This window comes from Lutjanus erythropterus, chromosome 11 (assembly GCF_056507025.1).
Source record: "Lutjanus erythropterus isolate fLutEry1 chromosome 11, fLutEry1.hap2, whole genome shotgun sequence".
NCBI lineage: Eukaryota > Metazoa > Chordata > Actinopteri > Lutjaniformes > Lutjanidae > Lutjanus > Lutjanus erythropterus.
This window is the reverse complement of record NC_139327.1, coordinates 33906352-33931020: the sequence shown is the minus strand read 5'-3', so window position 1 is coordinate 33931020 and position 24669 is coordinate 33906352. Positions and strand designations below refer to the sequence as shown.

The 24669-nt window shown below is 39.5% G+C and overlaps 1 protein-coding gene across 1 annotated transcript in view; it reads right to left on the bottom strand.

Annotated features, from left to right (window-relative positions):
- Positions 1-496: 496 nt before the first annotated feature.
- Positions 497-24669, bottom strand: part of ncam1a (neural cell adhesion molecule 1a) — a 397669-nt gene continuing 373496 nt past the window's right edge. Inside the window, exons 16-19 of the mRNA XM_084730006.1 lie at positions 13027-13231; positions 11335-11451; positions 9968-10411; positions 497-1692 (exon numbers count right to left, since the gene is read on the bottom strand). Of these exons, the coding sequence (XP_084586132.1) occupies positions 1572-1692; positions 9968-10411; positions 11335-11451; positions 13027-13231 (887 nt within the window). The 3' untranslated portion in view covers positions 497-1571. The remainder of the gene's footprint in view (positions 1693-9967; positions 10412-11334; positions 11452-13026; positions 13232-24669) is intronic.

Below are 24669 nucleotides of genomic sequence, written 5' to 3'. Positions count from 1 at the left end.
TGGTTCATTTCCAAGCAGGACACACAATGGTTGCAATGTGTTGCGTATTACAGCTAAACAGTACACCAAAATATGTTTCTGAAAATATTTTAGACGAGAGCTAGGCAATGAAGTAACCGAAACTTGATCCATATTTGATCAACACTGCATTTCACCTGAGTTTTGGGAGCCTTTGACACAAACGGCGGTTGCCTGGTCGCAATCATCCTCTTATTACAGCTAAACTTTGCACTAAAATGCATTTCTGGAAAAAAACAACTAGGTGGAGTTGCTGACTGGACGTGACTAGACAGACCTACGACCAGGCAGAGCAGCAAGTGTGACATAACTTTTCAAATCTCGACCGGTGTTCCTCATTTGTCAAAAACTGTAGTGCCAGCTCCATATTAAATAAAAGGTTGAGATTGGGCCGACTGGATCCAAGGTTAGTGGAATTCAGTCTGAACGGAAGGGAGGGCAGATGTATTTGCAAGAGCAAATGAAAACTCAGAGATTCATCTAGTTCCCAGGCTGGAACTACATGGGGATGCAGGACTTTGTACACCCATGATCTATCGCAGTTCCCTCCCTACATAATGCATATGGTACAAAAAACATAACACTTTGCAAACAGAAATAAACCCCAATGAAAAAACATGCCAGTGAACATTATCCTCGCAGAAGTAATGTTTCTTTAACAATGTATCAGGTGATATATGTGTACTGTACAAGAACTTTTAGGGAGACAGGGTTGAAACCCTTGAACCTTGACTTTAATAGCATGATAAATCTTTCCCCGGTGTCTTCTTCTGTTTCTCATAGCTTAGGCTGAATGATTTCTGGACCAGAACCATATGGAGACACATTTAGACATCATTTTTAAGAAAAAAAAAAAAAAAAAGGAAAACATCTACAGAGGAACAAAATGACAGCAACATGTACAGAAATACAGTAACTTTGCAAAAACAGGCATGCTAATGTTCTAATCTCTAGCCCTGGAAATAACACATTAAAAAAGCTAAATAGGCAGTAACGTCTGCACATTATTTAAACACAACAAAATATCGACAAAGGAAAAAAGACCCATAATCCATTACCACGATGATGACCATACTGCATTAAGAATAGTAGTATTGGTAATGTACCAGTCTTACAGGTGTGCTGGGCAGTAATCTGTGAAGTAAAGCTACAGTCCAACCATGGTTATCTAAAAGAAATAGTATAGATTCTGTTCCATATTTAACAATTGATCAATTTAATATTACATACAAGAGATAGGGTGAACTACAAGTATGAATTTCTCCTTTTTTTCGGTGACGAAACAAATATAAACTGTCGTAAAAGGAACTAAGGCATGTGCATGAGGTCTTTACATTTTCCTGGTCAGAAGACACTGTTGAAAGAGACCCATGATTTCTTTTTTTTTAAGCTTTTCTGTTGCCTTTTCTGATGCAATGGGGTGGTGTGTGACATTGCTTTGAGGTTTCAGTGACTGTGACCCCGCCCCTCTTTTAACCTTAAAAACCCACACCCAACCACCCTCCCTATACCCCAACCGCCCTCGTCTTTCCCGCTGCTCTCGGGTGGGGAAATTACGCTTTACTTTCGTTGCCGTTCGTCTGCGGAGCCTCGTTGGGAACTGTCTTCACCTCGGCTGTGGCATTCTTCACCTCCGTCTCGCCTTTGGTGTTATCGTCCTTCACAGTCTTACCGCTGTGGGGACAAACACAGGACCGGGAGAAGAGACAAAAAAAAAAAAAAAGAGAGGAGATTCTGTTAAAAGCAAATCACTAAGTCTTTTTTTTCTCACAGCTAAACTGTCTGCTCTGAGCTGCCTTTTGTGTCATTTTTCAAAGAAAGGAGGGAAAAAAATGGGGGGAAAACATGCAAGATGCTTTGAGGGAATTTGTTTTCCCTCCTGGAACTGAATGCATTTCACACATAATGGGATCAAGCTCACTATCCTAGCCAGACATCAAATAAGAGTACATGGATGTCACAGCTATTTTCAAGGAACAATGAATGCTGATGTGGAATGAGACAGGGCCGGTACAGTAGGCACAATGCATGAAGGAATGAAAGACTGAGGCATAACCTACAACACAAACTACAATACACAAGAGGATTACACGCCGTCTGGACTGAGCCAAGACAGAATGGAAAGAGACTTTAAGGCCATACTTCACTTAAGTCGAACATTTTCTGCTGGTAGCATATGTGCCCTTGTTGGAATATATACTTTCGAGTAATGTGCTGCTGCCGCTTCCATTTAAAGAATGTGATGCCTTTTCTTCTCTTCTTCTGGCCTCTGCGTCAGCTCTCAAATAGCAATTTTAATCAATATTCTTCTCTTTCCTGCTGACACATATACAAGCTCTCTGCGGGCCTTACAAAGTTAGGCCAGGAAGTGCCCCAAATACAAGATCCATAAATATATCCAACCCTTACAGACTGAAACCACCTTCATATAAATGTCTTCAGACTATGTGTGATCTTTGAAAACTTTGATCCTAATGTTATTTTAACCTTAACCTAACAGACAGAGGTAACCACAGACTCCAGATGTATAGATGTGTAGATGTATCATGTCTTACAGGTTCTTTATTCTATTGTTTTATTCCTAATGACTTAACATAACTGCTTTATGTGTTAATAAGCGTTCAAAAGCACCCACCTAAAATCAAAATCCCACCTAAGCAGTTCATGTTTGCCATGGGGCCTGATTTAAAGTATCCCATGCTGGGGGGGGGGGGGGGGGGGTAGGGAAACTCTGTCACAGATTCACTCATGTGCTCTGTCTATTTTTATTATATATAATATGCAAATTAACTAACTATTTGTTCCTAAAATGATAATAATCTGTTTGTTTCTTCAGATGAAATTAATTACAGGACAAATCATGTTACAAGAAAGAAATGAGTTCACATTTTGCCTTATGGTTGTGTCTTACAGTAGTTTATTCTTGGGGTCCCCAGGGACCCACGTTGGTCGTCCTTGTATGATGCATATGTTTGTAGGATGAGGGTTAAATAATGTGTTATTGCCCATACAAACAAGCCTGAACTCTAAAGCTCCACTAGCACGCCCTACAGGCTGCAGTAATCATTGCATCTTACAGTCCTGCGGTGTTACTATTTGTGGAGCTATAGTGGGACCAACAGTGCAAAGTCTGGCCTGAAGGTTGAAGAATGTGGCGTCTTTGAAAACAAACAGATTCATCCTCTTGGGCAATGCCGTCAGCGGATTAACTAATAGTCTGCCTGTGAGATTGTGAAATACCTTGTATGCAAACTTCATGCTAGTGGTGCTCGAGGTGCGTTAACAGCCTCAAACCGGGCCTTTGATCATTTGGAAAAAATATCATTTAAATAATCTGATCACATTCCAAGTTTAATGGTGTTTACATTGTTTATTAGAAGATCAGAATTTTATTAGTCAGCTGATTAGCCCATTTGATGATCATGTCTGTTATTAATCACAGAGACACTCATTATTTTAAAAAAGTTTTAACTGTTTAAGAAGAGGAGATTTAAACTAACTAAATGAAAGAATATGTTAAATGCTGCATTGTCCCTTGGCATTTTGCTTTCATCAAATCTGATCTTTTTTTTTAAGTAACTGAATAGGCCTGTGATAGAGTGTCCAAAATTGAAAGTGCTCTTTTTCTGCAGAACCCAAAAGCCCCCCAGAAAATTCAGTGCCATTCTGGCAATGGCAGAGGTGGAAATTCTAGCCTGAAAAGTTCAGGGGCTCACCAAAGTCACATGTTTGCAAATATCCAGCAAGTCTTCTGGCTGTTGTAGAGACACTAACAGCCAGTTGTGTTCTGCCCTGGACTAAAGTGCTGGTGATGGGGACGGTGTTGAAAAATGACTGACCAATTATTGTGTGATTTTTTTCCCATGCCCTAGTATTATCTACAGTCCCAAATTCATACTGTCCTTATCGCATTTTACATTAAGTCCCCTGTATCGATGCATCGATGTTGGTATTCTCTGTGTCTAAATTGTGAGGAAGGACGATGGCAATAAGCTGAAAGTAAAATCAATGAGACGTTGTATTCAGGAAGGCTACTGTGCTGACACATTGTTAATATCTGGAAGAAGGAATGATTGAATCAAAATTTTTTATGGAATCAGCGACTGTTGTGTCTGTATATAAGGCAAGATACTGTGAAAGACCCTTCAGAGAACACTGTGCCCGAGTCTTCTCTTCATGCTGCATGAAGCAAAGAGATTTGATTTATCACACCGACTTTGTAATTCTTCAGAGAACTAGCAACTCTCACTATTTTAGATGAGGAATTTCTATGCTAAAGGTGTGATCAGGCAGCAGATTCCTGGCACGGTCTGTGAAAAATACTGAACCATCTGGGTCTCAGCCAGGCCAGTTTTATGCATTAAGCAGGTCATGGCCAAACCAACTTACTAAGTTATCTCAAAGTTTTTTATCATACCCATCATAGCCAAAATTCCAGCCTTTAATCCTAAAAAAAGCAAAACACTTTGCAATCCAATGACTTCTCATATATTATAAAGACACTGAACTGCTAATAGAATATGTTGCCACTTTCTGGAGCAGTACTGAGGCTGTAAAATCTGACCTGAAGGTATAAAAACAAACAGATCAGCCCCCTGGGAGCATGAATGTTGTTAGCAAATTGCTTTACCCTGATAATGGTGCTAAAGGGAGTGTCAGAGTGTTAAAAATGAAAAGGACTCTTCCTTTGGTGAAAATGAATAAATCCTGATTATTCAATGCCAATTTACATTCTTGTGTTGTAAGTTGGACATTTGGCCTGAAAAACTCAAGAAAAATAATTAGATTCGTCCTGAGGGGGCCATAAATATCCACTAATTCCACCTAGCTGTTAGTTTTAGAGACACAAACAGCCGGTTTTGTTTTGTCATTGACCAAAGTGTTGGTGAAGTCTGTAAAATGCTGGCTCATGTTGCCTCAACCATCCCAAAATACCAGCCTTTAATACCGGAAAAGCAAGCAAAATAAATAAATGGGAGTGGCTGTGATTTTGTGATTTCTGCGCTTCACAAACCAAAATCAAAAAACTTGCATGCATGACCTGAAGATAAACATTTATCAGTGTTCACCTTCAGGATCTATAAAGTCATACAGCTCAAGCAATAATCCTGGCAGTGCATGACTAAATAATCTAAACAATAAATATGCTAAATTCATACCCTTGTCAGCATTGATCCACACTTGCTATCTCCTGGATATGTTCAGTTTAAGTTAGTCCACTCTCATCTGCCAACATTCATTGTGATTTGTCACAGGTTGCCAATAATTTCGTACAAGTGTTACCATAAAATATTCTCACCACATTTAATTCTCACACTTAATTCAGTCTGACTCAGTTCAACTATGATATTAGTTTTGCAATATCAAAGCATAATGAACAGGTTTAGCCAACACATGATAACACTGCACATTGACATTCACTGTAAAACTCCTTCATGCAGCACTATCTATAAATGTCACTCTCAAGTCAATGGGCACTACATCGCTTTGATGGAACTTAATTATACTTACAACTAATGTACCTCAAGCACTTGCACCCTTTTAGAACTATTCAGGTTACTGTTCTCTTGAAATAGAAAAAAAAATCCTGTCACATAATCAAGAGCAATTCAAAGCTATACTGACTGACTGAATGTTGTTTGAAACTGTTTGAAAGTGTTGAACAGTAACATCATGAAGGCTTTCCGTATGTGATCTGCAACGGCTCTATAGTCTGTGGGAAGATCTACAAAGATACGTCCCTACTCAAGAGAGAAAAATGGGTCCTGAGGAGGACTGCGTCACTCAGAAATCCAATAAACCCACAAGAAACCTGACAAGAGATTTCAGTGTTGGGATGCTGAAGAAGGATCACCACATAGATCAGTGGGAGAGCTGCACTTCAGTCCTGTCAGAGAGTTATGAAGAAAAATCCCTACAATGACAAGTTTGGTTATATCAAGGTGATGTTGAGCTGACAAGAGCCCTGCATCCAACTAGCGCTCAACTCCCCATACTTCATCACTGACATCGTCTTCTGGCCATCTGAGTGAGCAAAGTGTGAGATGAAGGAGGGGAGAGAAAGAGGACTGATTGTCAGTAAGCCTCTGTAATTCGTCTTCTGCCAAAGCTTTGTCATCATCCACACGGGGTGTCAGGAATCAGGAACATCTGCAGACTCCTGGGGGGCAAACCTCCACACAACAACCCTTCATAGCACCACTGAAATAAAACCTTTCTGCAGGAATTTAAACAGAAAACAGCATCTCTGAGATTCAGAGATTGGTATTTTGATTGACCTTCAATATCTATTATTCTTTATCAAAATGTAGAGGACACAGATCATAGAAGTAGTACTACTGCAGATCATTTTGTGACAAGTATTTAATTTACTTGAACAAGCTTATTCACCCCTGCACAACTGAGAGGGGCTGTATTTTTCTTTGGAGCTCCCCACAAGAAGAAATCTCTCTTCTTTGTGCAAAAGAACCCATTTTTTGCTGCGCAGCAGGCTTTGAGTCTTATTTTTCTTCGTAGACTCCAGCTTGGACAATTCTAAGCTCAGTTAGCCGGATTTTTTGCAGCCATGTGGTTGTTGTTACTAAATCAAGTACAGTCAGCTAAAGTTTACATTCAGTGGTGTTCACTCACTGTAACATGGCAGACAGACTAAATAGACCGTTTTAAATTGGAAGGCAAAACAAACTGTGAGTTCATAATGGAAAATTGCACACACTATGTGGATAGGCAGATGATTTGAAGAACTTGAGGCTTATTTTAATAGTTTCTCAACGTAATCTGGGAACACAGCAGCATCGCTACAACAAAGTCATAACTTCTCTAAACGGCTTTATTTGGAGCTCCATATTTTGTGCAAAAAACATTTACACTGAACCAAGTAGGTAGTCAAATCATTTCTACTGAGTCTAGCACTTCTAAGATGTGCTTGTGTATGTGTAGTTTCTGCTGAAATTTCTCTGTCAGACTTCACTTTTGACCAATGAAATCCATGCATCCTCATGCACCAGGCTTTTCAAGTGACTTCTATGCAAACCTATCTGCCGCTGTTCAAACCCCCCTGGGCTGTTGATGTAGTAAAAAGAGGGAGAAAGTCCACACATGGAGGAGGTGGGGTGGATGAATGGCTCAAACAAACACAGGATTTTCACCCAGGAGTCTGAGGTTCGTGTCCGATGTGAAACCATAAAATGCTATCAAAAGTTGTATGGCATATAACTTTATGTTAGATGACCCAAATATGGGCTTACTCTGCACTTAAAAAAACATTTTTTTGTGCCTAAACCTAACGGACATACCTGTGAAAATTCTGAATTGTCCAGGTCATGGTATTTTTTAGGAGCTCTTTGTAAGCAACTGGACTTGCTAACAATATAGTTTTTTTGTGCCCCAACCTAACCATACTGCAACCATTTCATAGAACTGCCTTTTTTTCAGTGTAAACTGTTCTTGTGGGTTTTTTGCAACTAGATTTCAGATAAGACCCAGTTTTTATGTGTAATGTTGGTAGTAGTTCCTAATTGGAGGGATTGCCAGATCTCATCCATCTGCCCCATAGCAGACTGGCATCATGCATCTAATTATATCCCCACCTATATACTATAGAAATAACCATAAATACAAATACTGTGTACACTGCACTATCCCATTATTGTACTATAATTAGAATTATATTCATATCATAATGTGTATAGCATATTTTGTACAACTATAATCAGTATTACTGCACTGTGTGTTCTTCTTTCGCTTTTCTTTGTCACTTGTAACATATATTTCAAAATTTTGTGTTACTTGTTAATTACTGTTCCCCTTGGGGACAAACAAAGTGATTTGAATTGAATTGCACAGAACAACAGTGAGAGTGCACAACAACAGTCGCACCTGAAGCAGGAAATTGGTGTGTAAACTGTGATGGATGTTTACAACCGACAGTTTTACTATCTGCCTTCATTTTGTCCAGTGTTTGTCTACCCTGGAGGTTTGTTGATCATCTGACTGCTTATGTTTCTTACCCCATTTGACTTGTAGTGTTCTTTATACTTACCAAGTTAATTGCTAAGATTAACCTTAGTTATAGGGATGATGGCCACAACGATGAAAATAATAGCCAGGTGTTAATAAAATGGATTTATCCTTAAAATTTTAGAACGAATGCTACATGTAATATGAGTGCTGGAGGTGCTGCTTGTACTGTAAGTATTTCTAGAAGACCTGAAGTGTGAACAAGATTTGTTCTAAAAAATAAAAAAAATCCACATTCAGCTATATGTTACCCACAATTATGCAGCAAGTGGCTGCGATAATCTGGGTGAAATATAAAGAAGCTGTATGGTAGGAGAAAAGGTGACTCCACTAAGCGAGCAAACAAACAGGTGGAGGGTGGAGGTGGTGGTTGAATGAAGACAGACATGCACTGGAGGCATCCCAATGGATTGCATTCCTCTGCCATTTACATGGCCAACAGCTGGCATTCTTAAAGGAAAATTCCACCCTTAGATGTTCCTTCAGTAACTGTCAACCTGAGATATTCAGTACATTCCTGGAAGCATTCAGCGATCAGGTGTTCCAAATAGTGTTTTTGGAATATACATTTTTGGCTTTTCGGACATTTTTACCCCCACATAATACTGAAAAGCTCTCAGTAAAAGGTGGCAGTATGTAAAAATACAGTATCACTGGCTAGTCATGCAGCTTTTGAAAACTGGGGCATCGCTACAATCCCAGCTGTGCTCCCTCTTCAAACTGCAACAAGGTCTCTGGCTGCATTTCATTCAGGGATAATGAGGCTGTTGTTAGTGGAGATACTGGTATCGCTGCCTCTGGATCTTTTTCCTGCAATATATATATATATTATTGAGCATATATTTATTGAGCACTGGTGGCAATCACACAGCCAAACATGTTTTCAGGGGGTGATCAGGCAACGCTGTCAAAATCTACTGAAAGGCAGCGGTGCTTGGAAGCAGTGATGAAAGTCTAAGACTGACTGACACACTTTGCTGTTATTTTTAACCTCACTTTTTTTGTACACTTTGGGCTTCTTCACAATGTAATGAAGATGAGAAACCTTTTGATCTCAGCTTCGTGATAGTTTGAGGCTGACACCAAAACCATTGTGTCTACATTTAAGGTCTTTAGGTCTACAAGTATTTGGGTATTTTTTAAAACAGAAAGAGATTTCTGAAAATGCTTTCTGTTGTGCAGTGCCTGAATCCACAACAACAATGGTGGACTACTGGTTTGTTTACATTTCGTGAGCAATTCTAGTGCCAGAAGGGTGTTAAATACTTAAAGCAAAGAAAAAGGTTTCACATAAGTATAATTTAAAAAAAACAATTAGCCAGTATTGCATGTCAAGAACATTTTTCTCTGCTGTTTGAAGTATTGTTGAATTAGACATTATTGACCTTCAACAGTTGGTTGTGGCAAAATGCGCCTCTCAAAGAAGGAAGCCAAAATCTCCTGAAGATCTGAAATCTCACATCAAATGAGTGAGAGTTTTTTTTAAGAGCTTTGATTTTTAACTCTGCATGGTGACTGACTTTATTAGGCAGACTAAATGTTTAACATAGTGGCACAAACATGGAAAGCCCTCTGCTGTGTCGCACCAGCAACCTCTGAATGCGAACAGAATATTCTCCTTGTTAGGTATAATGCTGCCTGAAATATGAAATGTGTTTTGCTGGTCGCTGAAATCATTCCTTAAAAGTAAGTGCAGTTCCTGGGATTCCTGGGATAATGTGCTTCTGTCCCTGGGATAGAAAATGACATTTTTGAGGATGTTTTTAAATAGGGGGGAAAATACCCATTTTCAAAATGATCCGTATACATGGAAACAAAACCTTAGGGTGGATTTTTCCTGTTTAAAAAATGGCACACCTGTGTGCTATTGGGATGCTACCAGAACAGAAGTTGAGGAAGTGGAGGAATGGGGATATGGCAGTGTTCATACTCATTTTGGGCTGGTGTGGTCGAGTCTGTGCACAGGGCATTGGGTGCATCCTTGGTCGGGCCTTCTACTTGTAAGTCCTGATTCTGGCTGCTGTCAGGGGCTTTGACTGGGTCGCGCTGGCTCTGAGGCCCATCGGCATTAGCAGAGGGCGGGCTGACTGGCTCTGAGGGTGTCGGGTTGGGTGATTGGGGAACTTTAGGGGTGTCACTCAGGTCAACCAGGGGCCCAACATCAGGTTGGGACTGGGACTGGGCAGTGGGGCTGCTTTTGGGAGAGGACTTGGCGGGGGCGGCTTTGGTTGGGCTGGAGGCGCTGGTGGTTAGCGTAGTGCACTCGCTAGCAGGACTGCTTTGTGCCGTGCTAAAGCTCTCGGCAACTGAGTTAGTGGCAGTGGAGGGGAGCAAGTTTACCACCGTGGTGGTGGTGGTGTCTGCAGCAGCAGGCCTGTTTGGTGGGGAGGAGGAGAGGGAGGATACAGGGGAGGAAGCACAGAGCCAAAAAGGTGAGGGAAAGAAAGAAAAAGGATATTGAGGGAAATATAGGGGGTAGAGGGAGAGTGCAGGTCAGGGAATAAACAAGGCAGAGTGAGTGCTACTGCGCTGCAGTGAAAAAGTAAAATCTACACAGTCAAAATGTTAGCAACAAAATACTTGTGAAGGGGTAAACAAAGAATAATACAACAATAAACTAGAGAAAGAAAACTGAAGTTTGGGGTTTAGGATGCTAGCATGGTTTTCACATAAAGCAGAACCAGGAAAATGCAGGGTGTTCTGTTGGTCTTAATCACTAACATATATAAAGGTGGACGACATGAGAGCTCCCAGAAAGTGAAGCCAAAACATCTTGATTGCCCCCTGGTGGCTGGTTGCAGGATAGGTCTAAAATCCTGCCCCCTCCTTGTTAGCAGGTGGGACATGGTTTAGTTTTAATTAGTTATGTGATGCTATAAAAAGCGAGTTTCATGTCGTGATTGACAGCTGAGCCAGGTGATCACTGCGGTTCTGCTTCATCAGACCAAGAAGTCAGCACTCATAATAGGGATATTTTGGCTTCATTTTATACAGTGGGTGTAAGTGGAGTCATGTCATCTTCATACAGTCAGTGGTCAGAATTGGTGCTGTAGCTTGGCAGCCCCACCTGGGGCTTGACTTGAGGCTGCTACATTGTGGTGTGGTTTCAATAGAAACTATAGGTTACCTATAAGGTTAAATATAGTTAAAGAGCCATAAGACTGTATATTGATAATTATAAAATGTGTTCCTTTTTGGCCTCTCAGCCTTAAATTACATAATTTTAAACAAGTAAAAAGACAGGCGAAAATCTTGGACAACCCCTAAGCTAGGGCGCTGGTTCTGTTCCATACTCACTCAGGTTCTGTCAAAGGCGTGGTCTCGTTGGGCTCAGTGGCACCACCCCCTTCCTGGTTTGGAGTGTGTTCCTCCTCCGTTCTCACCTCAACAATCGGCTCCTTAGACTCATCTTTCCTGTTGTCAGAAGTGAACAGACAATTAGCGAGCTAACACACTAACTGACTGACTTCATTTGCCGCTACATCTATTAAACATCACAGAAGAAAAGTAGTGGAAAGTAACTTAATATAGTTACTCAAGTGTTGTCTTTAAGGACATTGTTGAGGCACTTTGTGTATGACACTTTATACTACTTTTTGGAAGCCAATATTGTACATTTCTTTGATAATTTTGCAGATTAAGATTATTATACACATTAGGATTAGTAGTATATAATATGTGAAATTGGCTCCACCTTTACCAGCTGCAACATGAAAGAGATTAACATATTAATGGATCATTCATCATAATGTAGTAATATAATGCATAAGATAATATGATATGGGCTATTCTGCATAACGATGAGCAGAATGGACCCCTGTTGGATACCTGGACCCTATTTAAGAACCGTTGATTTAAGTTGTCAAACACGCTCTCTAATTGTCTCATTCCAGCATTTGATCATCCTCCACCTGCCTCCACCTGCCGGCTCTGATTGTAGGTTTCCCTCGGGGGCTCGTCTGTTCTCATCACACTGCTCTCTGATTGTGCTGAGCTCTGTAAGTGCTTTCTGGGAGTGACATGTTGGTGCCAAATACCAACTCTGTATGATTCGTTCTCAATAAATCTGTTTCATGTGGGCTGTTCAGTTGAAATATTTATTTGTTGTGCTGTGTTGTGAACTTCATAGCCGGTGCGATGAGAGACAGTACAATATATTTGACAGAATTTTTTGATCAACCAAAGGCTAATATGCAATAACTGAATTCTGACATGATTGGATGTTTACAAGAGAAAAATAAATACAGTTTTGAATATTTTACTGTCAGCGTTTGCTTTAATTGTGGCATGCTGTTTTCAGTAGCGAGTCAGCCTTTGACAGTTTCAATCTGTGAACTGTTGTATTTGGAATTGCATTTGAAATGTATTCCCCCAAAACCTGAGAAAAAACATCTCTGTGGTATAAAATTACAGGTAAATAATTTGTATAACCTGGGAAAAACAGGATGTAGTCTTGGTGAGCTGAAAGAAACAGCATAGAGCTAAGATAGTAAATTCAATTTACTGGGCTGTAGCCTGTGGTGATCAAAGTGATAGAAATTATTTTGGAAGAAATTTCCTCAAAATATTCTAGGTTATCAACAGTTCTTTCCTCAATTAAAAGACAAACAAACATTTTCTGTCTCTCTCTCTCTCTCTCTCTCTCTTTTTTTTTTACCTAACTTATTCTTCACCATTTTGGAAAATAGTATATTTGTTGGCGACAAACTTACAGTCAAAATACAAGAACAATACCAAAAGTCGTCGGACATGTAGCATAAAGACTGGAAGTGAGAAACAAGATGTTGCTGAGGGAAAGGTAGTCTCATCCAAAATTAGCTACTGTTAGCAGAACACTAGCTAACTAGCTGACTTATCTATATGAATTGACGGATCAGTAGTTTGTGGAGCTGTTATTGTGAGCAAATCTTTTCATATTACAGTCGTATGATCCATAAAGTTTGTGCAGCTTTAATCAGCACATGATAAGACAAGATGACGTTCACTTACGTGAATGCTGCCTTGCCCTCCTCAATGTCCTTGCTCTTGGCACCCGGCCCGGCCTTCCCACAGAAGTTAACAGCGATGCACATGAGGAGTCCACACTTGTTGAGGAAGTAGCAGGTGACGTCCACGCCGACCAACAGCAGGAAGAAGACAACGATGAGGATGCCTACGATGGCTCCGGTGCCCAGGCCTGAGCCGCCTTCCATGGCTGCAGGGCAAGGACAGGGAGACGGGATATGCAAGCACAACAGGCAAGAAAGACAGGCGGGGAAGAGGAGTTTAGGAGAGAGGAGAGGGTTTAACATGACGGAGAGGGGATAGAAAGAAAGTTAGAGAAGAGAGAGGGAGAGAGGTGATGAGGAATGCAGTCGAGCTTTTAATACACTGCTTCAGGTTTCAGTTGTCAAGACCTCAAGTGTGTCGCTCTTTTCAGGGGGAATTTGGAGACAAATCGTGCCAGAGCCACCAGGAAACTAATACCCTGAAACACAATAAAACCTTCATCTCTGCTTTCATTACAGCAACTCGGTAGCTACTCTTGAAAACCATCATGGACGACACACTTGAGGTGTTCAATTTCACACATAATCACATCACTTAAAAAGATTAACAAACACATCTAAATCAGTTGCTATGTGAAGACAAAATGTCTAAAGTTCTATATTAGTTTCTTTAATAAGAGGTGGTATACTACATACAAAACAAATACACTGTAGAAACCCTTCAGTGCTGACCAATTTGTTTCTCACAGGGCATATGTGGCACTTGCAATACAACCCAAAATCTAAAAAAGTAGGGATGTTGTGTAAAATCAGAATGAAATGACTTATAAAAACTTTGACTGTGAATTCACTGAATACAGACAAGATATTTAATGTTCCAACTGACAAACTTTGTTTTTTGTATATAACACTCATTCTGAATTTGATGCCTGCACCATGTGTGGGACAAGGGTAATAAAAGACTGGGACAGTTGTGAAGGCACCATTGATGCTGAACGGTACATACAGGTTTTGGAGCAACATATGCTGCCATCCAGACAATGTCTTTTCCAGGGACACCCCTGATTATTTCAGCAAGACAATGCCAAGACACAGTCTGCAGGAGTTACAACTTCATGGCTTTGTAGTAAAAGTGTTTGGGTACAAGAGGGCACAAAACGTGACCCTATATAACGTTAATCCTAACCCTACCGCTGACTGTTGAGCACTTGAAGTCCTTTATTAAGACTGGGAAAGACTTTCACTTTCATAACTTCAACAATTAGTGTTTAAAGTGTCCAAACTGTTTCAGAACAGGCATCAAATTCAGAACGAGCACATACTTACAAAACAAAATAAAGTTAATCAGTTTGAGCATTATATATATATAACTTGTCTTCAATTAAAATTTTGCAAGTCACTGCATTCTGAATTTAATCAATTTTTACACACGTCCCACCTTTGGAATTGAGGCTGTAGGTTTGGGACATGTTTTAAGGCATAACTAGACCAAATTCAAATATAGATTTGAATTTCTATGCCAAACTTCTCGGCAATCCATTCAGTAGCTGCCGAGATGTTTGGCAAAAGAGACCTGTCTGCTATGAATTCTTCAGTACCCCATGGAATTCATTATACATTGGTCAGGGTTTGGAGTTGAAAATTATTTGTATATTAACTTCTAGGAGACAGGATTGTTAGGACACATTTCATAGTGATCAGGTACAGAAGTTTTCAATGTGGGAGGTGGGCTCTGGTTTCTAACTAATTACATTAGTTATGAAAAAGAGATCAGATAGAAATCACATAAATGAAACTAATAAATGCCTCTGGACAGACCGTTTTTATGTCTTTGTTGTAGTCTGGAGTTTGGTAAAACAACATTATTAGACTATCTTGGCTCAATTGTTATGCATCTGAGGGATCAAATAACATAATCATGATCCATACATATCCAGGACTTGAGCAAAACTAAGCAAGTAAACTAATGGGGGCGTCTGTTTCAAAGCTTTGTCTGAGGGGAGACCCAAAGCCTCAGACTTTGAAAACCCCTGATCTAGCAGACGCTGGGATATTTCTTGATGAAATAAAGAACGTTGACCTGTAGGCAGTGTTTTGAAAATGGAACATCATTAAATCCCTGTTGCATTGTAGAGAAATCTAAAAAGTTAGAAACTGCTACAAAAAAAAAGGCAAAAGAAAACTTATAAAAGGAAACTCTGGCAAGGTTTCTCAGCCTTGCAGTATCTCAACACAGCAGAATGCAGTGTAAATACAACATATCCTAATCCATAAATTATTACATTATATATTATTTTCAAGATTTCTTGACCTTGGGTCAAAATACCAAAAACCCATGGTCCATGATAAATTTTTAAGTGGCACCTTCAGTTTTAACATTCTGTGCTAACTCGCATATTGGAAAAAATTGCTTTAAATTAAAAAATAAATTCTTATAATAATCATGTTCACAATCTTACCCTAGTTTTTCAGGACCGTACAAGTGCAATAAACATAAATTGCAAATACATCAAAGATAAATGCACAGATTATTTGTTTGAAGTGAGTATAGAGGATGTGGTTCATGGGCCAGCCCTCCACTTATAGTACAGCTTTTATACACCCTCCAAAGAGAGTTTCCGAGTTACCAAACAATTTTCTCAGTTCCCATTCTGTCTTTTCTTTAGCTGCTTCAAAACTTTTAGGACACGTAAAGGTCAAAAAGGGTTATCTGAGCAGCTGTTTATCTCTACATATGCAGGCAGTCATCACATTTTTAATTCCACTTAGAGGGCAAAGTGCAAATGCAGGTTATTTTCTCCCACAGATTATTCCACATAAACAAATGCTCATGCAGTTTATAGACATCACGGAATAAGCAGGATTTGGAGGTCCAAGGCAGCTCAGCTTTCCGGCTTTGCATTTCAAGAATGGCTTTCTTCAGCTTTCATCATTCGCTTTGGCATTTGATGACATTTCTACAAATCGGACTAATAAATGGTAGCCATATTTCCTTCTCTGCATGCAACATGCAGTGCAGTTCAGCATAAAGAACATCAGCAGAGGATTCTTTAAAGAAAAAAAGTTAGAATCCATGCATTATTTCCTCAATTCATCACAGTCTTTGTAAGTGTCTTTTGAAAAAGACTGTGGAAACAAGAACGGCAAAACTTGTTCTGATGCAACAACACACAGCGCAAGTCAGCGTCAATGAAACTGCATGAGACAGTGTGCACTCAATGATTTACTTGTTCACTTTTTTTGGAAAAATCATGATGACAAGACATTGAACTGTCTTAAAACAGTTAAATGTCAGGACAGATTTCCACTTCACAGGCACAAAACACAGGCAACTTACCACAATACAGGACAGACAGCACAACGCGTACTTACTAACTCACTGCTTCCACAGACCCCAAAATGTAAATAACCAATGACGTGACATGGTTACATACAATCACATCAGTAGATGTAGTAGCATGCAGTGTCTTGTCACACGTGGGTCTGAAGCTTGCAGGTTTGTTTGCACTTTAAATGCTCAGCTTTAACTGGGTAGTTATTTTTTCACTGTAGTGGCACATGATGAGGTAGTTTATTAGCTCATCAAAATGTTTTTCTGACAAACCCTTTTTCTTACTAAAGTTTAAAGGGAAAATACAACACCTTTTTATGTAGTTGTGCAATCAGTATTGGTAAATGTGGTCAGCTGAAGCAATAAATTCCTCAGTGTGGTCTGTATTGACTGAGGAAGCTGGGTTCTCCTGCTGCAACATCTGTAGTTTCTCCAGTGATGTCACTGGATGCAGGAAGAACTACAGGTTTTACTACTACAGCTTTTCTTGGTCAATATAGCAACTGAGGAATGTATTGTTTCAGTGGACTACATTTACCATCTACACTGACTGGACATCCGCATGATATGTGTTGAAATCTTCCTTGAAGTTATAGCATAGAGACTTAAGAAGCCACTGACCATGACGGATTATTTCTGAAGTACTTTTATGCAGTTGGGCGGAATAGAAAACTATTTCTGTTTCACAAGGTAATAAACGAAAACATGATTGGTTGTCATGAGGTTGTTACTTCGTGCATCAGAGGACATTTGCATAAAGTTGTATGTTTCTCAACTTACCCACATTGTGCTGCTGGGTGCCTTTTGAGTCTTTGAGTAGTGGTGGGCAGTATGCTTTTCAAAGTCACCTTGATGTTGTCCTATGAACGGACATGAAGGTGGAACTGGATGCAGAGACCGCTTTAAAATGTCCCTTCGTGATTAATGCGCCAGACTTAGATTACAGTCAGTTATCCCCATATTGCACATCGAAAAACTCAAAAGCAATGTCTTTACTGCTTTCTTTCTACGGTAGAAAGAAAGTTGTTCCTCATAAAGCTGCTCAAACCAAGGTCTGGGGGTTATGTTAAGTAACCAGGTCATGATTTCAGGAAAGAGACATTGCTGTTGAGTTTTTTTAAATATATATTTCTGCAGGTCATAATAGGAAAAGAAAGTGCTGCATGGCTCAGACCGCTGATCCAACAGGTGCTCCTTAATGAGGCAGAGTAAAGTGCAAAAAGACAACAAGATCCAGGAAGCCTTGCTTAATATAAAGTTGTGCAGACACGGACCTACATGTATCGACTTTTGGGCTTCATCTGGGTCTGACCTGAGTCGATACGCGTGGGTCTGTTTGTTTGCCTGTGCTTGAAGTATAAATTCAAGGTATTATTCCACCAGAAGACAGAGTGTCTTATTTTCTTCTACGGTTGTCTGCGCAACTCTGTATGAAAGAGGACTTCCTGGATCTCTTTGCCTTTTGAGCACCACAAGTCGAGTGCCATCTACCTCTATTATGTTTGAGAGAGGGCAGACATCCTGCGGTCGATATCTTTAAAACTGAGCAACTCGCACCACAACAATCTCCATGGATAAAAAAGCACTGCAAGCCAGACAAAAAGTACTTTTGATTTTGGGGTGACCTGTCACTTAAAGCATTACTTTAATTACTGACAATCATGGCAGGAAATACTTTAACAAGGTCAAATCATCACAAGCTTTTGCCTGTGTGCCTCAAACATATGCACTCAAAAAATGTTTTTCTGAATATTTTTATATAGGTTTCTCACTTAATAGAGCCCTACCACTCAAAGCAAAATTTTCAAAACCCAGTAATACTTGAAGTCTTTTCATTAAATCTAAAGTCTCTCTAATGGGTTAGTGAGACTCAGGATTGTGGATATTACTCGTCAGTGTCTGTAAAGGATCAAGGACTCATCAAACTGTCTGAGGAGAGCGTGAGTACTTTGCAGTTTGAGGGCCATCTCAAAGTTTATGTAAACTGAGGAGATCGGGATAACAAGCAGGAAACCGACACACTACAAATGTGTTTTACAGCTCTGTACCAGTGGACCTACAGAATGAACCCATATGTACAGAATAATGGCCTCAGCACAGCCTGCAGCGTATTGTAAAAGCCTAGCGTTAAAATGAATCAAAAACACATTAACGCTGCGAGGAAACTCTAAGTGATGTACCTTGCAGTGCTGTGCCCATTTTGTTGTTTAATGTTGTTATCCCAGATTATGTGGACAATGTACTGTCGCATCAATATATTTCCTGCAGCCACGACAGACTTTGTTCCACACCATCAACCATGAACATGAGGATTTGGTGTCATTTCCTCTGAATTTATGTGAAAATGTGCGTGGCCGTTTCAAAATGTTGATTGATAACAAAGAATAATTCATCACAGAAGAGAAAGTGATTTCAGTTTCTCCAAGATTATGATGCACTTTAACCTTACATGTATAGCCTATAATGGAAAAATCATGTGAATCCAGTGAAATAAAAAACATTTTGTGCTATCTGCTGTCGCTTGGTATTTATCACATATGTCAGGAAACACATTTTTCTGCCTGTAAAATATTAATGTATTTTTGAAGACTCTCTCTTGGAAACAAACACACATTTTATCCAATCTACTGTAATTTAAGACTCAGGTTTACATTATGAGTTATTGACAAGAGTTAAGCTGCGCCTATTAAAACTTTTCTTTGTTCGTCTTCTTTGGTGTGATACTCAAGGAAAAAGCTGCATATCAGCAGAGGTTAACTCTTCAGTTCATTGCAAGGCTGTGCAGATAGCGGAAAAAAATGCAAACATTTCAGTCCCTGTTGGACTTTCTACAGTGTAAACCAGAGCACGCCTGCTGAGCCACCCCATTTAAAGGTTACTCTACAGGTGCACGTAGTCAGTGATCTGGGGTTTGATTAAACCCAGGTGAAGCTAATTGCCAGTTGATAAAGTCACCACTAACTCACTACAAGAGAAGCACAGCTCCTCAGCAGCGACACATTCTCATACACATGCTGATACAGTATATAGGCACAAATAAAAGCTTATACACTGACAGAGTCACAGAAAACAGGTCATATCTATTCTTCATCTAAGCAACTGAGGTTTAGTATTTTAAGGTAAAAACATATCTGCATTCACATCGGAGTAAAATCTGATAACATTTCCACCACGACGATTAGGAATCATCTCGTCAGTGCCACATAATTGCCAAATCTGAAACTGAATGATGAATGTGGCTATAAGGGAACCCTCGATCTGTGTAACGTTTGTGAGATTTGCACACACTGTTTCTTCATTGTGCACACTGTCCAAACTCATTATGTTTTAGAATGTGGCAATGCTGTGGTTAAGATCTGGGTAGGTTTAGCACTAGAACCAGAACGAACCAGAATGACTGCTATCTCAAAAGTGTCTTACACCAGCTGATTCAGCATTTTAATATTCATTAATTCTAAATGTATGTTGTCCTCTTGTTTTTCCTACATTTGGTACAAGAGAGAAGCAAGACAACATTTCTAGATCTGCGAGTTATTGATTTTTATGATTGTACTTTTTTTGGGTCATAAAAGCCGTAAAACTTCTATACTTGCCTATTTAATATTAGTATGTATATATCAGTATGTGTATGAGAATGTAACTGTGTTGCTCTGATCTGTTTGTAATGGAGTGACAGTTTGCTTCATGAGTGTTTAATCAACTTCTAGATCACTTTCTATTTGTCACTGTCTGCACAGCCCTGCAATTAATTTAACACAGATATTGCTGTTTATTTTTTATTTGCTGTTACATGAGTTACACCATTTATGTGCATGCTAATTTCCAACTATTACTCAGAATATGACAATATTCAGAATTTAATATAGGTCATAAACACAGCATACTTTGGTTGGATGTTGGTTGGTTGCATTTGACCTTAATTAGAATTCAACATTTTCCAATTAAGATGTTGGATATGCTTGATATTATTTGGGTTTTAGGAGCATTTTTGGACAGAACATTCAGAATATGCTTCTAAGTCAGTTTTTTTATATAGTTTGCATAGAAAGAAAAGTCCACATTTGTGGTTGGAAGGAGAAACACTCCTACTTTTAAACATCATGAAAGCTTTTTGGATATGCACAACTGGTATCACAACTTTTCAAGAAGGTGGTGGAACAAATGTGCTTGCATGGTAAACAAGTCTGTCACCAGTGGAAAATGCAAATAAGATAAACTGCAAATAAGCAAAATGGCTCAAGTGGATCCAACCATTCCACTTTTCCATAATCAAAGTATGGACAGCTCCATGTAGAAAACGAGAACATTAGCGGAATAATCATTTTAAAACAGCCTAGCAGGAATAATGGGCTGAATGCAAGAACATTGTCATGTTTTTATCTTACATTTTTCTAACTTCTTTCATACAGGGGGTGTACAAACACGCCACGTCAGATGCAGCAAACATAACTTCAAATAACTATAAATGATCCGTCTGTGTGTACTTGAGTCACTGTGCATGATACTTGTAAATTAGCATAATGAACACCCCAACAATAGAGTAAAAAGAAGAACTTGACAAGTTTGGAGTTTGAAGTCCAGCTTTCAGAGACCCACAAATGTAAAAACGCCTTGCCACAGCAAGGTAAGATTGATGACCACAACAGTTGGAGGGGGTCAAGGGCAAGTTTCCATCATGGAGACAGAGGACAGAATAAGTCAGGACGTTCCTGTGGACAGCGACTTCATGATCTTGCATCTGAAGATATATGGCCAGTACACCTGATGGTAATACGTCATCAAGTTAATGATGAGAGGCTCTGTGGGTAAATTTACAATTATATAATAATGTGAAATGCAGTCAGACAGGATAATGTTGACATAATTATGAAGGGTCATTTAATTTTCAAACTCAAAGTGTCTTCAAACTAATGAAATATACAGTCATTAGTGAAAAACTTTGGTTAGGATAAAAGCAGACGAGCTGCACACGACTCCTGTGACGAGTTTGGACCACTGAAGGACCAATCTGTTCGTATGGGTGGTTCTTACACGAGGCCAAGTGTGAGCTGAAATTTCCCTTCATCACATGATTTCTCTCATAATATTTGATGAGGATTTAAACAGCCTGTGCAGTGATGAACATGTCCAGGCTGCAAAGTTTAACCCTGGCCTCCATTATTTACATCCTGAAATTACTGTGGTCCAGTTTATGTGACACATTTACAATTGGCATATAAAATCTCCAGACTTTACAAGTTGAGAAGCACTGCCCTGAACGCACCATTAAACAAGTAACTGACACAAATTAGGGCAAAATGTTGGCCACTCTTCCCCGGGCCTTTGAAGTGGGACAGTCTTGTTGACACATATTCAGTCTTAAAATACAGATTTCAAAATAGACACCTCTAAGAATCCTGCATGTTTGGCCACCAGCGGCGCATGATTTTCACTCCTGTGCTCGCAGAGAGCCTCTGTGCTTTGCAAAGACTGATAACACTCCTTTCTATATTATTTTTTACGCCTCTCAAACATGTTACGTTTGTGTTTACTGCACTCGTATGACAGATACATTTTCAAGTGAGAGCACAGCCCACGGTCAATCTCGACATTTCATTTATTTTCACTATCTTCCTCTCCTTGGCTGCACAGTCGTGTGCATTCCTTAATTTTCTCTGGTGTCTGTGATCAAAATAGCGGGAACGTGCCACAGCTCTGTGTACTTATAGGTGACTACGCTGTTGCAGACAACACTTGTTTTTCCTCTACCCGTTGCTTCATTTGCATTTTAACAGGCACAATAAATCATGTGGCATGTATTCAGTGCCGCGGGGGGTTTTCTCACCCAGTGCTCTCACTGAGGGAGAAACCACAAATCTACGTGTCAGGATGGACTACACAAACATTTCTCTTTACAGGCCTGTCAGGTACAGTACTGAGCCAGTTCCCCCGAAGACTGCTGATAACAGACTGCGTGTGATAAGCTTCAACTTCACTGCAAACCACAAATTCCTGTTAAAATCAATAACTGGTCGCTGTCCAGCACAGACAGACTTGTGTACTTGAACACTGATGAAAAACCTTTAGATTGGCAGCGGTTAATTTACATGTGATTATAGCACTGGAAGATGCATTGAAATACAAAATCTGAATACTTTTATATTTAACCTCTCAAACTCACTCAAACTCTGTCAGCCCCTGCAAGTGGCTTTCTTTTTTACAAAGTCAGTCTCTAAAAATACCAAATATGTCAGGCTGAATTTGATGGAAATGGGTCTAAAGTGTTGTCAAAGAGCTCTTTGGCTCTTTGATCGCTATGGCCATAAACAACATGGTCAAATCTAAATGAAACTATTCATTAGGCTGCAGAAGTCAAGTTAAAAACATTTTGTGTGCTACCAAAATTTGTACATTGCAGAGACCAAAACCCCCCCACATGAATAGGACCACGTATTGTAGAGGAGCAAACGTAGTGGCTGCCAATCTACAGGAGAAGAAATGCAATTTTGAGGACTAATATATATCAAGCTGTAACCTCCGGGGCTGAAAAAGGAAGCCAGTGCAGAGGCGCCATAAACTGCATTTCCTAAAGTTGTCACTTGAGCTTGGCCCCAAAAGTGAGTCAAACCCCATGGAGTATTAAAATGTCCAACTTTTTACAGCAGAAATAAACATGCTTCCTGCCTTCTACAAATAAGGTTTCAGTTTCTCTTCATTCATGAAAACTGCATGGGAATTACTGAATTATATTAAGGCTTAAAGTTATGCATAATTAAGGTTGTGCCCGCTTTGAGTGACAGGTACTATCACAGATAGCTAGCTGCTGGGTAGCTGCTTCGATTGGGCACTTCAGCTCTGTCCATGCTCCAACTCTTTGGCCATTTCTGGATTAGCTAGGAGTTCAGGCCAAGTCAGACACATCCAAGACTACATGGTGAGCTGGCTCCTCAGAAACCTATGGCTGATGTCACGGATGCTCTGTCCACAACATAATATTTAAGTTAGGGCAGCTTAATGGGCTATCCTAATGTTAGGAAAGTTTACTTAAGGTTTTGGGAAGTTAGAATGCCTCTGTAACACACCTGTCTTAAGTGAGGATAGGAAAATAGACTTAGGAACTGTTCATCTGTAATGACTAGAGGTATCTAAGGTCCTAACCACAATTACCATGGTTACCAAACAGCTAAAATGTGATCTGCATGCTCACCTCAGTCCCATAATGTTGGTTTCTATACTATAAGAATTCTATAAAAAATTGGTTTTCTAAGATTACTCTTCAGCTGTCTCCTCTCCTCCAGCAAACTGTTTTAATTATGTGCAGCTGTAAGTAGCTTCTCTTATCTTTTAGTATGTACACTGACTTCTCTGTGTATACTTCATTTGGTCAGTTATCCCATTTGGAAACACTACACACTGAAAATCTGCCTATAGAATAAGTATGTCCTGTAGAACTGGGACATATCCTAAATCTTTGGTGACTCTCGTGATCGCCTTTAGACCTTAAGGACTCTCAAAGCTGACAGGTTTAAAATACTGGGAGTTAGTCAATGATGAAGCTTGATGAAGAAGAAGTATGCAAAATGTGTGGGAAAATATATTTTTGTCAAAATTAAGGAGAGAATCAAGATGTTAAATAGATGTTTCAAATAGATAATATGAATTGTAGACAGAGTAGTGCATGTAAAAAATGTATGTTCTACTCCATATTTTAGTTGGCTGAAAATTTTTAAATCAACCTCAAGTGTTTATTTCATAGCTTTCTCTTGATCATCAATTAATATTTCATGGTTTCCTTTGTTCTTTGGTTCTATTTTTCTCTTCTTTCTTTGAGTGTTGCATTGACCTTATTTGGCTCGATAAAGTTCCTTCAATAATTCCCATGTTTGTCTCTCTCTACCACAGTGTGGCACTGCACCACCATTAAAATAACATGAACTGAAGCCAGATTCTGTTTTTCTTTTGGGGCACAGGGAAGCAGAGTGATGCTGACAACTGACTCCCTCTCTGACTGATTAAGATCTTTGGAAACTCTTCATGCAGGAAGGTGTGCGTGTGTGTATGTGTGTGTGTGTGGCTGGATGGGATTTCGAGCATTTAAATGAAGATTTCAGTCACTAGTGAGGCAACAGGCACTGCAAACTGATGTGTATATTGGCTCAAAAATGTATGAATTGCTGACTCATATTTGTGAAGTTTGTGAGGATGAACTGAGGAAGCATTAGAAAAAAAAGTTTAACTTTATGTCTTAAAGGGATACTTCAGATTATTTGATCTGGGATTGTATAATGTTCAAATTAATAATCAGTGTACTAGCTAGAGAGGGGCATTGGAATG